This window comes from Prionailurus bengalensis, chromosome A2 (genome assembly GCF_016509475.1).
Source record: "Prionailurus bengalensis isolate Pbe53 chromosome A2, Fcat_Pben_1.1_paternal_pri, whole genome shotgun sequence".
Classification (NCBI taxonomy): domain Eukaryota; kingdom Metazoa; phylum Chordata; class Mammalia; order Carnivora; family Felidae; genus Prionailurus; species Prionailurus bengalensis.
The window spans coordinates 18025951-18037991 of NC_057348.1; the positions used below are offsets into that span (position 1 = coordinate 18025951).

Consider the following 12041-nt stretch of genomic DNA (forward strand, 5'->3'; position numbering starts at 1 on the left):
AGAGTCGGACACTTAACAGAATAAGCCACCCAGGAGCCCCTGTAGTGTCAGCTTTTTAACATTTATAATCTCTCACCATTTTTTCCTCATTTTAATGCACTTATTTCTATTTTTGAATTCGTAATTTTATATTCTTTTTCTAAAACAGATAAACATGCTTAGGCCTCAGTACCCACTCAACCTGGATTGTCCTCAGTAGAAGGAAGAGAAGGGGTGAAGTTCAGCCCTCACTCCACTTTCAGGGGCCTTAGAGCAAGGGCCACTCGGGTGCCAGAGCACGGTTGAGGCCGCCATAAAGATGAAGGTGGCTGAGGCTCACCCTCCACCTCCTGACCCCCCTCATCCCCAACTGGGTGCCCTCACTGACTCAGTCAGGTTGTTACCTCCTCTGGGCAGCCCTCCATGGACCAGCCAAGTCTTCCCTGATGGTCAAGTCTTGTCCCACCACACCAGGGCCCCTAAGGAGCCCTGGAGAAGGAGATGTATTTATGAGTGAGACCTTAAGGAAGAGGGGGCTGTCAGTGGGGGCAATGGAGGAGTGTGAGTCATCTCCACGTGCCCACCCATCCTGGGCACAGAGGCCTCAAGTCTGCCGACTGCAAAAATAAAAAGGAGACACAGGGTCCAGGCGAGCTTGGAGACGACACACACACAGGCCTGAGCCTGGCCCAGGGCCTCAGGCCACCCCCACCCCGACTGGCCACCAGGCAAAGAGAGACATATGTTGGGTCACCCACTCTGGGTGGGAGACCCCTTTATTGGGGTTTTCTGTTTGGTGGTTATATGCCGCAGGTGGCAGTCAATATGGACCAGGAGGGCATCCAGCATGTGCAGGACCCCAATGAGCAGGGCGCGGTCTGAGATCGGATTCCGCCGTTTCCAGGGTCCGGAGGGACTAGTGGTCACCTGCGGGTGCTGAGGATAGGACCAAGAGGCAAGAGTGAGAGCAGAGGGATGGGATCAGGGTGCAGTGAGGGGCAGCGATGGGGCCAGGGAGAAGGGCATAGGAAGGCAGATGGTGGTGGAGGGTCACCGAGGGTCTGCCATGGGCTGGGGTGGTCGTGGGGGCCAAGGGGGCTGGATGAGGAATAAGGATATTAAGGGGCGGAGGGACAGATGGGGACAGAGTACTGGGAGTGGTCAGGGGCTGATGGGTGTGGACAGATGTAGGGACCAGAGAGTGTGAGCGGTGGGGGAGGGGCACAGGCATGGGTAGGTTGACTGGGGGAGGGTTGGGTAGAGGATGTGATCTCACTGGGTCTGAGTGGAGGCAGGAGGCTGGGGGAACAGAGCAGTGCTGTGCTCACCTCAGACTTAGTGCCCTGGGAGCGCCACCGCTGTAGCACCGCACGGCTGACCATCAGCATCATGGTGGTGGTGAGTGTGACCCCAGCCACAGGGTAGATGCGGTTCATCCCCAGGCCCATCCAGTGGCCAGGACAGCCCAGACTGCCCCCACAGCCTTCCAAGGTGTTCGGATGACACCCCCAGGGCTGTAGGTCCAGCCCCACCTGGTACCACAGGGGCCGTGACCAGGCATGGGAGGGGGCTGGCATCGCCAGCAGGGACAGCAGTAGCAGGGCGAACGGTGTGAGCAGCATGGCTGTGCCAAGTCCCCGGGTGGAACCTGGGTGCCTGGCAACAGACAAACACCCCTCCCCCAGGGGCAGGCAGCAGGTTCCAGCTGGGTCCATGGCCTTTCCTGAGGGGCAGACTGGCCAGAAAACACAGCAGGGTGGGGAAGGGGGGCTTCCAGGGCCAAGATAGGCGGTACGCTTGAGGCCTGGGTGCCGATCTCTTAGCCAGCCCAGGACTGAAGAACAACTCCTTCCCCCAGCCTCCTTCCTCCCTGCTTCCTTCCTCACCTAACATTCAGTCCCTCAAATTCTAACACCCCATGGTCCCTAAGGCTGCTGTCTGGCACAGAGCCGCTTGCTGGTCCCCAAAGCCCAGCCTACCCCACAGTCCAAATCACAGTAGGGTGAGCCCTCAAAACTGTGGGGCCCCTACAGGCTCTGAACAAAGCCTGAAGGTTCTCTCTGGCCTGTGAGGTCCTGTGTGCTGTGGCCTCCCTCCAGACTCAGGCAGGCCTCTCCGGTGTTCCCCAAAACAAGTGCTGTTCCCTATGCCAGGACACGGTCCTCCATTTCTCATGGCTGGTGTTTCAGTCTGTGTCATCTGCTCCCTTAGCTTCCCTCCCATGAGCATACTGGGCAACACAGTCCCTTCTCTGTCATGTGACCCTGTTTTTTTTTTCTTCAAAGAAGTTCTAACTCTCTGCAGTTTCTTATTTGAGGTCTGCCCTCCACTCAGACACATAAGCTTCACTTACCCAATATTTGCCAAGCATGCCAGGCACCATTCCTGGTGCTGGGATACGTGTGACAAAGCAGATAAAAAGCTCTGACTTCCTGGGCTGTGATTCTGGGGGCTGGGGCAGGGAGGAGGATTCATGAACACAGAACAGGGTGCTGATGCAGAACACGATAAAAACTGAGCTGGACAAGGGGCGCTTCAGTGACTTGAAGGAGGGGTCAGCCTCTATCCACTTGTCCAGCACAGAGCTGAGCACCTGGTCAGTACCTGGGGGACAGCAGTGTTCATGTGCTTTTGAGCAGGTGACTCGAGCCCAGCATTGCTGTAAGCATTTTGTGGCACTGACTCATTTAATATTCACTGAGCAACCCAGGAAGCGGGTATAATCATCATTTCACTATACTGCCAAGACACAGGCCCAGAAAGATTCTAGCCGCACCGCCCCGCCATCACTCAGAGCTCAGCTGGCCTAAAGGCCCACTGCTGCCCACTAGGGAACATGCCTAGATGCTGGCATTTTATGGTAGAAATGAGCACGTTTCTTGGTTGACCATGACCTGCAGAGCCCAGGTGATGTAATGATTATGAACAGGCATTTTCCCAAGTGGACAATCCTACACATTCTTCTAAACACAGACCAGCAGCACCTGTGAACACCATGCTTCCCCGCCCCCCCCCCCCCCCCCCCCGGTTCACTCACACCCTCCGGGGGCTGCACCTCATTGGGATCATTCCTGAGAAGAAGCTCTGATTCCAACTATCTTCCAGATGAAGACATAGGTGCCAAGGGTTGAGAGCAGCTGGGGAACTTGGACCTGGGGTACCCCCACCCTGGGCCCCATAACTTTCCCTCTGGTGGCTGTCTGCTGTCTCACCTGACTCTGCCCTCCCCAAACCTTCCTCCCAACTTCTGACTCCAGTCCCCACTTTGGGGCATAAGAAAGGTCAGGAGCCAGGGCTGTAGATGGCTGCCCACCCCACCAAGCCCCCACCAAGGCACAGCAGAGCCTGGTGTTAGGCAAATAAATCTTTATTTCTGGGGGTAAAATCATACATCTTCCCCCAACCCAGCCAGTGCCAGTCTGACTCCAGTGCCCCATCCCAGGCCTATAGCACTGAACTTGGAGTCCCAGAACCTCCATCCCTGAGTTATGTGTATGTGTGTGTGTTTATACAGAGGGGACTCCTGGGGGACATCTGGAGGCAGCCCAGGGTTGGGGGGGGTCGTTCTCACAAGTTACAACATTCAGAGGGGAGCAGTCTCAGGCAGGGTGGCAGCATGGTCAGAGTTTGGTCATCTGAGGAGGCAGAGGAGGGGAGGCTCTGGTCAGTTTCCAAAGGACACATATCAGCCCCTTCCCCCAGGACAGCAACCCCTGCTCCCAGGAGCAGCTTCAGCTAAAGGCAGGAAGGGGCAGCAATGGGTCCACCAGGGGCAGATCCATCCAGGAAGGATGGACTTCCTGAAGCTGGGGGTCAGGGTAGGGACAAGCAGTAGACAGACAAAAAGCTCAGCAAGACAGAGGCCAGCTCACCAAAACAGGGCTGGCAGGGCTGGACCTCGGGTGTTGGAGGGCAAAGAGGACAGCGTCGTGGACAGAGGCAAAGAGATGCTGCTTAGTGATCGATGCATCGAAGAAGTGCCCAGCCTCAAGCTGGGCAACCACAGGGGCTGTAGGCAAGGAATAGGTCTCCCCTGACTCATAGAACCACCAGGAACCCCAACCCCAGCCCCCCGAATACCCTGACCCATTTCGTCCCTGACCTCTACCCCTGAAGCTACATCTAAACCTCCAGTCACTCTTGATCCTTGACCCCTGCCCCCTCAAGACACCTCTGACCTCCAGTTTCCGAGACCTTAACTCCTTGGCTGGAAGAGCCCACTCCCCTCCCAGACCGCTCATGTCCCCACCCCACGCACTGTGGCAGGCGGCCATGTACACCTCCACCTCGATCTCTCGGAAGTCACGGAAAATCTGCAGCAGAAAAGGGGGCCAGACTCAGAGGGAGCCTTGTGGGTTCCGAAGAGGGAGGCTGGGGTGGGAGGGAGTTTTGAGGGGGAGCTCAGAGGGCTCTTGGATCTAGTTATGGAGTCGGGAGGCTTGAGGGGGGCCTTGTCCTCTCCCAGGGCTCTTCTGAGGAGTGTCCCCAGCCCCCAGCCCCTTACATTCTTCAGGCTCTTGAGGCACACAGTGTCCACAAAAGAGAGGGCTCCCAGATCCAGGACGAGGCTGTGGAAGTGCGGCTGAGGCAGGCCCAGGGCTTTCAGTGTGGTCACATCTGGGGCCTTAGCACCTTCTTGACCGCTGGCTACCATACCTTCTAGATCATTCCCTGTGCTCACCTGCTGGCAAACCAGACACACTGCAAAGGCTGCCCATGAAGGGGTGATGTCAAGGAGCACACAGACATACAAGGACACATAGGGTCAGATGTGGGAGCATGCACGTAAACACCCACATATATTGGGACATTCAGGGGACACTGGAGAACCAGGATGTGGGGAGTCTCTTGTATGCAAAGGCAAGAGGGACACATGAGGACACACAGGAGAGGACGCCCAGACTCAGGAGCACATACAGACTTGCATATACCGCTCTGTTACCTCCTGCACCCAGGCTTACTAGGGAGGCTTAAGAAGGGAGGGCGCTGGGCAATTGTAGCCTACCCTCAGTCAGCCAGGGCGGAGCAGGGAGGGGGCCCAGGGACACATGTGCAAACGCAGACACCCTGGCATACCATCTGGGCCTCTAGTTGAGCCTGGCATCCCTTTTGATCCCATATTTTTCCCCCACTCCCAATCCTTTCCCTTTACCCATGAGCGCAGACTGTGGGGTCTTGTGAACTCTACAAATTCAAGGTCTTCCGATGGCAGACCAGAGAGCCACAAGCAGAATCTATGGCAGATCACTAGACCTCTCCCCATAGGGCATCTGATCCATCACCCACCCCCCTGCCACTGGCACAACCACTTAAAACCCACAGCTGGTAGGTCCGTGGCCTTCCTCTCAGGACATGCATGGGCAACCCCATCTCTGCAGCTCATGGCTGACCCCTCTCCCTCGGCCTTGGAGTCCTCCATGTTGTTGCTCTCCATGTCTCTGGTGCTGGAGTGGACTTCGATAGAAACAGAAGTGTCCTTGGAGGCGGCAGTCTAGGTCAGGGGAAGAGAGGGGCCGTAAAAAGCTGTCCCAGCTGTCATCTGACAGCCAAGCCAGGCAAGTCTGGTACCACCCCCAGGCTTTGGGCAGGTAGGCAGGCCAGGAACTGAAGCTTGGGACCCAGGGCTGCCAGACTGAAGGTGGTGGGGTTCTGACCAGCTCCAGGAACAGCCAGATTGGAAAAGGATTGCGGTGGTCCACGCTTGTTACTGGCTTAGGATGTGGGAGAAAACAAAACTCCACCCAGAGCACTGACCCACCAGGGGAGCAAAGCAGGGATCCTGGGGGCATCAGGGAGAAGAGGGGAATGAATGAGGTTAAGAAGTCAGGAGGCCAGGAGTCCCTGGCTCAGAGAGGCCCCTGCCTGTTTCTGGAGCTTCTTCAGTCGCTTCAGCTTTTGCTCCTGCTTCTTGACCAGCTTCTTCTTCCGGGAGATGAGGTGGTCAACATCCACACCGCACTAGAGAGAAATGTCAGAAGGGATGCAGACATTCTGGGGAGGTAAGGGACCCTATGACACTCACCCTGGGGACCCCAGGCCTCACCCTCTGCTTCAGTGCGTCGCTGTAGAGCTCAGCATTAGCAAAGTACATGGTGGCTGAGGAGCGGAAGATCTTCACGCCTGGGACCTCCCTGGCCTAGGGATGGGTCAGGGTTGGGGATGGCTGAGCCCTCTGCTCTCCTGGTTGTATCTTGCTCTCCTGCTTTCCTCTCCTGTATGGCCCAAGGGCCCCCCATCACCAAGCCCCTGCCCTCCCAGACCTTGGGCCACAGGTTTGGCTACATAACCCTAACACCTCGTCCTGCTCCCTACCCCTCACCCCCACCACCCAGACCCTCAGCCAAGCCCGTCAAAGCTTCCTCCAGGGCACCCTGAACCTTCCCTTCCCATATCCCCTCCCTTCTGTTAAAACCCAGGCTAGGCTCTTAGGCCTCCTCTTGGGTCTCCACCCCCCACTCTGTGGTCTGTTTTCTGCAGAGACCCTCCCCAGCTCCCATTCCACCCAGGACACAGTCCAGGTCTCTGCTCAGCACTTGGGCCTGCACAATGTGCCCCCACCTCCCTTTCCATCCAGCTGAGCTCTCCCCCTCCTGACCACTCCTCCCTCTGCCTGATTATACTGTACTCAGACTCCAAGTCTCCAAGTCAGCAGGAATGGGCTTGTTTTATTCCACTGCCCCTACTATTAAGCATGAAACTTCTCAGGAGGTAAACGAATGATAGAGATGTAGAAACTCTGCTGATCAGATCAGAAACAGCCTCTCCTTCACCCTGGTGCCCCAGGCTCCTGCCCCACCAGCATTCCTGTCCCAGAGCTGCTCCACAGGACAAGACAGACCCCTCTCCTCAGGCTCCCATGGCCCCTCTATCCACTCCTCCTCTGTCCCTTCCTAGCTCTGAGGAGGGTGGCAGACTAGAACTCCTCCCCTGAAGCTCCAAGGACCAAAGCACCCTCAGTCCCCAGGGTCTTTGCCAGGGGCAGACAAGACTAACAAAGGCCCATTCAGCCTCTGTCCCACCCCCAGGCCTCCTGCTCAGCCCCTGCCACCCACCTCTGAGTACTCAGCCACATCTCGGTAAATATCCGTGTCTGGCACCTGCCCCAAGATAGAGTAGTGGGGCCTGTGAAGGAGACCATGTGAGGAAGGGGCAGCGAGGGGGTACCAGGGAGCCTGGGTGACCCCCGAGATGCAGGAAAGCGGTGGGGAGAAAGTGTGGGCCTCGCTCCCTCACGAGCTGGGATGGGGGGACCCAGAGGGGAGACTCACAGCTGCGTACGGAACACCACAAGCAGCAGGGAGAAGACCACTGCAACGGCCAGGCCAAGGTCCAGGTTCAGCAGGATGGTGGCCACAAAGGTCACCAGCCAGATGAGCTAGAAGCAGAAGGGCAGCGGCCAACAGACTCTAGAGGGGGCCCTGCTGTAGGTTCCCACCCCCACCCATGGGCTCACAGGCCTCTCACCAGATCCACTCGATTTGCCTTCCAGAGGGAACATATGTCGGTGAACTGCTTCAACATGCCCTTCAGGTTCACGATAATGACGGCTGCCAGGACTGCCTGGGTGAGGGGAGTGTCACCAGGGACTTCCGAGAGGCGCCCAGGTGCTGACAACCCTGACCACCCGGGCATGAGCCCCGCACGACGCCAGCCGCCACCTGCCCCCTGAACTGAACAACTTGGATCTCACTCGGAAGGGTTCCAATCCCTGATCCTTAACTCCAAATCCCACCCCAAAGAGCTCAACCTTGAAAAACAGGGCACGAGCTTGTGTCCCTGCCCCTCACCTAGGACCTGACTGATTTGAGCCCCTGGCCTGCCCAGGTCCCTCAAGCCTGGCTGTGGGGAGGAGGCGGCTCACCTTGGGCAGGTCTTGGAAGAGTTCCCCAAGTTTGACGATGATAATGAGGATGAAGAGGGAGGAGACAGCCCCAGCCACCTGCAGGGTGGGAGTGAGCAGGGGGGTGGGGTGGGGTGGAGGGTAGGGGAGTAGGGTGCAGGGAGGAGCAGGCAGGACCGCCCAGCCAGAGCGGTGTGCGCGCGCACAGATGCACACCCGCACCCGAAGCCCACCTGCGTGTTGCCCCCGGTGCTCTCCTGTACCAGGCTGCGGGACATGGAGCAGCTCACAGGGAAGCACCGGAAGATGCCCCCGACGAGGTTACTGAGGCCGAGAGCCACCAGCTCCTGGTGGAGGGAAGTGCGGGTGTGTCATGTCTGGTCACCGTACCACTGTATCTAGGCCCAGGTGTCCCCAACCTCCATCCTCATTCAACAGCCTCCAGACTTGGCTACTGTCCCGAATGCCCTGGCTACTGTCCCAGTCCCCTGCGTGGCCTCAGCACATTTGTTTGCTGTTTCTTTTCTTTCTTTTTAATGTTTATTTATTTTTGAGAGACAGAGACAGAGACAGAGCATGAGCGGGGGAGGGGCAGAGAGAGAAACACAGAATCTGAAGCAGGCTCCAGGCTGTCAGCACAGAGCCCAACATGGGGCTCAAACCCACAAACCGTGTGATCATGACCTGAGCCAAAGTCGGATGCTTAACCGACTGACCGATCCACCCAGGCGCCCCTTGTTTGCTATTTCCCCCTGTCCCACCTGCTATACCACACACTGCCCCACCCCCACCCCCCAGGCCCTGGCATCTGTGTTTACCCAGCTGCCCCCATATCCTGCCGCCAGACCTGGTTGCTGTCCACCCGGTAGCCGTGCCTCAGGGCGAAGATCTTCCCCAGTGAGATGGCAATGGCGAAACCAACCACGGCGATGGTGAAGGCATAGCCCACAAGACTGGCGAAGAGCTGGGGGTTGGGGGCCACTGGGGGCACCAGCCTGCAAAGGGCATCTGTGAGGCCAAAGGAGGGTGCTGGCCCTGGCCGCCCACCCCTCCCTAACCCGACAGGGGCCAGAGCTCACCCTGCAGGAATGTTGCCCACGACATCCACCCCAAATCTGTGCTTCAGACCCACGCCATAGGAGATGCCTGTGGCTCCGATGAGCTGGGGGGAGAGGACAGTCAGAGTGTGGAGAAACTACTTTGGCAGGGAAGAAGGGGGCCTGAAGCAAAGCCTTCAGGAGATGGGGAGAAGTGGACAACTGGGTAAGGTGCTGTTTGGGGACTGGAAGGCACCAACATGGGACCTTTCTGCTGTGGTTCCAGCCACTCCCCAGGAACTCTCCCTGGTGCCCACTCTGGCTGGTCTTTAAATCCCCGAGGGTACCTGCTGGCAGGGACATATCCTCCCTTGCCCTTCCCCCCTGCCCCGAAGAATCCGAACCGTGAGCAGTTCCCCAGGGAGCGGCAGGGGCAGATGTCGCTGCAGTTTGTCATTCAGCAGTTTCACCAGCACCAGCACCACTCCTGCCACCAATGCGGTGACCACAGTGCCAACCACGCTCTGGGGCAGCTTCCAGCAGACCTCCAGAACTGTCTGAGGGGAGGCAGGGTCACAGCCAGCACTCCAGATGGTGGAGCACACCCTACACGTCCCTCCTCCCACCCTCACTCACATAGATGAGGGACAGCGGCCCAGAGCGGCTGCTCAGTTGGAGGCCAAACACATACTTGAGCTGCGAGACGAAGACCTGTATGGACGCGGCTGTGGTATAGCCGCGGACCAGAGGCTCTGACAGGTAGGTGACCACGAAGCCGAAGTGGACCAGGCCCAGCCCCACCTGTGGGGTGGCCAAGGACAGTCAGGGAAGACAAAGGCCCTCAGGGCAGTTAGAGCACAGCCCGGGGCAGGTGGAATCCAAGGGGCATGAGTGAACAGCGATAGTGAGAAGGGCAGCGATGGTCAGACTCAGGGGAACTGGCAGGTGAGGGTGGGGATGGGGTTGGCAGCAGTGGGGGTGGGAAACACATACTCCTGACTGCTCCGCACCTGGAAGAGGCCGACCAGGACACTGAGTGTGGCGGCCAGTTGCACCCGGGCAGCATCTCTGGCCTCCTCATCGACTGTAGCATTCTCAGCCTGCAGGAAGTCCTCATCCGGGGCCAGGGATTCCGTCACACTGCCCACCATTACAGACATGACAGCAAAGGTACCTGCAGGGACAGGTCAGGGCAGGTCTGAAGGGGAGAGGGCACTGCCCTAACCAGGAGCCCTGTCCTTAAGGCAGAGGCCAGGAGACATTCAGCTCTAGACAAGTATCTTCAGACTATGTCATACAAACAGAGGCAGTGCTGGTGGTCATGTATGAACCCAGAGCTCAGGGGCTCTTGAGGGTGGCTAGAAACGTTGGCCCTGCATCGTCTGCCCTGTTCCACTCATGTCCATCGGCTCAGAATCATTCCCCTCGTGGAAGGTGAAATGAGGAAAGGGGGACGGCCTGCCTCAGGCTAGTCAGGCCTCTGCCAAGTTCTGGGCCCCTTGCAATGCCTCACACACATCCTCCCGGAGCCAGGAGCTATCCTGAATCTGTGGCCCCACAGTCAGAGGCCTAGTCCTGCCTGGGAATGACCTTGGGCCAGTCTCCCAGTAGCCCAACACCAATGCTGTCCCCTTCCCTAAGTTCCCTTGCCCTCCTCAGCCTGCCCTCATCCTGTCCTCCATGGGGGAACGTGGACATCCTCCTGCAAGGCTGAGCCTGGCTCCACTCACCCACGGAGATGTGCCGGGAAGTGCCAAACAGAAAGTAGATAAACACAGGATAGAAAGAGCTGTAGAGGCCAAACACGGGGGGCAGTCCAGCAAGGAGGGCATAGGCCAGGCCTGGAGGCGAAACGGTAGCAATGTAGGCTTGGAAGACTGGGCCTTGAAAAGGATGAGGGAATCCCAGCCCTAGGTCATGGTCCATAGTTCCAGGGGCAGGGCTCAAAGCTTCAGATGGCGGTAGGGGGTGGGTGGGCACAAGACCACAGGGCTTCCGGGCCAGGGCCTTGAAGGGCTGCAGATCACCCCCCAAAGACTGAGGGTACAGCCTCTGGGTCAGGTATGGCTCACCCTGTGGTAGCTGCATAATGGCCACACTCAGGCCAGCCAACAGGTCACCTAGGAGCCAGTCGCGCACGGGATACCGGGGTAGCCACGCCAAAACTGGGAGGTGTTGGAGGAGAAGGGCTCGGGCCCGAGTGTAGGAGCACCTGAGGACACAATGGTAGGCATTGGGAACACAGTCTACCTAAGTCCTGTCGGTGTCCCCAGCCCCCACCCTCAGCCTTACTGAAACCAGGTTCGCCACTGGTGGGTCTCGGTGGCTGAGGTCAAGCATCCCAGCTCCTCCAGCTGTTCCTGATTCAGCAGTGGCCGTTCCACGTAGTAGTTTCGCTTCCTCAGCTCCATGGCCTGCGTCACAGGCAACAGTGCCTCTGTGTCCCTCTGACTGGGGTGGCAAGACCAGAGTCATAGTGAGTGTAACCCTGGTCCAGGCTCCCTCACACTTCCACCTGGAGTCAGAGAGTCATCCTCAAGATCTAGGTAGGTCCAGCTCCCAGCTGGCCCCACGCCCAGCCAGTGGCAATCCCTGAACTTTGTCTAGCACAAGTCTCTCACTGGGCCAAAGTTCCCTACAAAACCACATCAGGATGAACACAATCCATACCTCCAACCCAGGGACAGCTGTGAGCGCTCTACCAGGTCCAGGTCCCAGGCTGACTGTCCCCCTCCCCCTAGCCCATCCCCCAGCCAATCCCTGTTTAGTCTCTGAGTCCTTATCCAGCTCCTCCATGAGCTCCGTGCTGGCCATCTGAGAGCACACACAAGGAAGGGATCCAGCAACCAGGGTTCCGGCTCTTCAGGCAGGCTCCTCTTTAGAGGGGCTCCCCTCTAAGGGAAGGAAGGTGCTGAGGCTAAGATTGCCCCTGGGCCTCCAGCCCCGGGGTCCAGGTTGTGGACAAACTCAGGCTTAATCTCACAAAGCCAGGGAATAGTTCTCACCTGGAGAAAGGGGTCTCACCTGGAAAGGCAAGCTCCCACTCAAAGTGGGAAGATCCCCCCCCCCCAAGAACTCCCGTTCCCAGGTGAGATCTCACGTAGGGGAAAGCTCTCAACTGACAGGAAAGTTTTCATCAGCCAGGTATGTTCTGTCTTGGGAGAATCTCTTATCTACCCAGGCTC

The 12041-nt window shown here is 58.0% G+C and overlaps 2 protein-coding genes across 2 annotated transcripts in view; both read right to left on the reverse strand.

Annotated features, from left to right (window-relative positions):
* Positions 1 to 716: 716 nt before the first annotated feature.
* TMEM89 (transmembrane protein 89) lies at positions 717 to 3225 on the reverse strand. The gene is made up of 2 exons (XM_043587350.1): positions 1308 to 3225; positions 717 to 915 (listed from the first exon to the last, which is right to left on the reverse strand). Exons 1-2 carry the CDS (start codon positions 1692 to 1694, stop codon positions 730 to 732), a joined length of 573 nt encoding a protein of 190 aa, XP_043443285.1. The 5' UTR covers positions 1695 to 3225; the 3' UTR covers positions 717 to 729.
* Positions 3226 to 3330: 105 nt separating this feature from the next.
* Positions 3331 to 12041, reverse strand: part of CELSR3 (cadherin EGF LAG seven-pass G-type receptor 3) — a 36538-nt gene continuing 27827 nt past the window's right edge. Inside the window, 20 exon segments of the mRNA XM_043587351.1 lie at positions 3331 to 3614; positions 3852 to 3988; positions 4238 to 4292; positions 4484 to 4663; positions 5300 to 5470; positions 5842 to 5937; positions 6023 to 6115; positions 7032 to 7101; positions 7248 to 7354; positions 7444 to 7539; positions 7841 to 7918; positions 8053 to 8166; positions 8667 to 8814; positions 8899 to 8981; positions 9261 to 9413; positions 9493 to 9657; positions 9867 to 10030; positions 10587 to 10697; positions 10929 to 11068; positions 11149 to 11307. Coding sequence (XP_043443286.1) covers positions 3600 to 3614; positions 3852 to 3988; positions 4238 to 4292; positions 4484 to 4663; positions 5300 to 5470; positions 5842 to 5937; positions 6023 to 6115; positions 7032 to 7101; positions 7248 to 7354; positions 7444 to 7539; positions 7841 to 7918; positions 8053 to 8166; positions 8667 to 8814; positions 8899 to 8981; positions 9261 to 9413; positions 9493 to 9657; positions 9867 to 10030; positions 10587 to 10697; positions 10929 to 11068; positions 11149 to 11307 — 2335 coding nt within the window. The 3' untranslated portion in view covers positions 3331 to 3599.

What these genes read in the sequence shown, in the direction of transcription:
- TMEM89 (XM_043587350.1), bottom strand. Translation starts at nt 1,694, where the DNA reads ATGGACCCAGCTGGAACCTGCTGCCTGCCCCTGGGGGAGGGGTGTTTG. An exon ending in CCCAGGGCACTAAGTCTGAG is followed by an intron (nt 916 to 1,307) that starts GTGAGCACAGCA and finishes TCCTATCCTCAG; the next exon opens with CACCCGCAGGTGACCACTAG.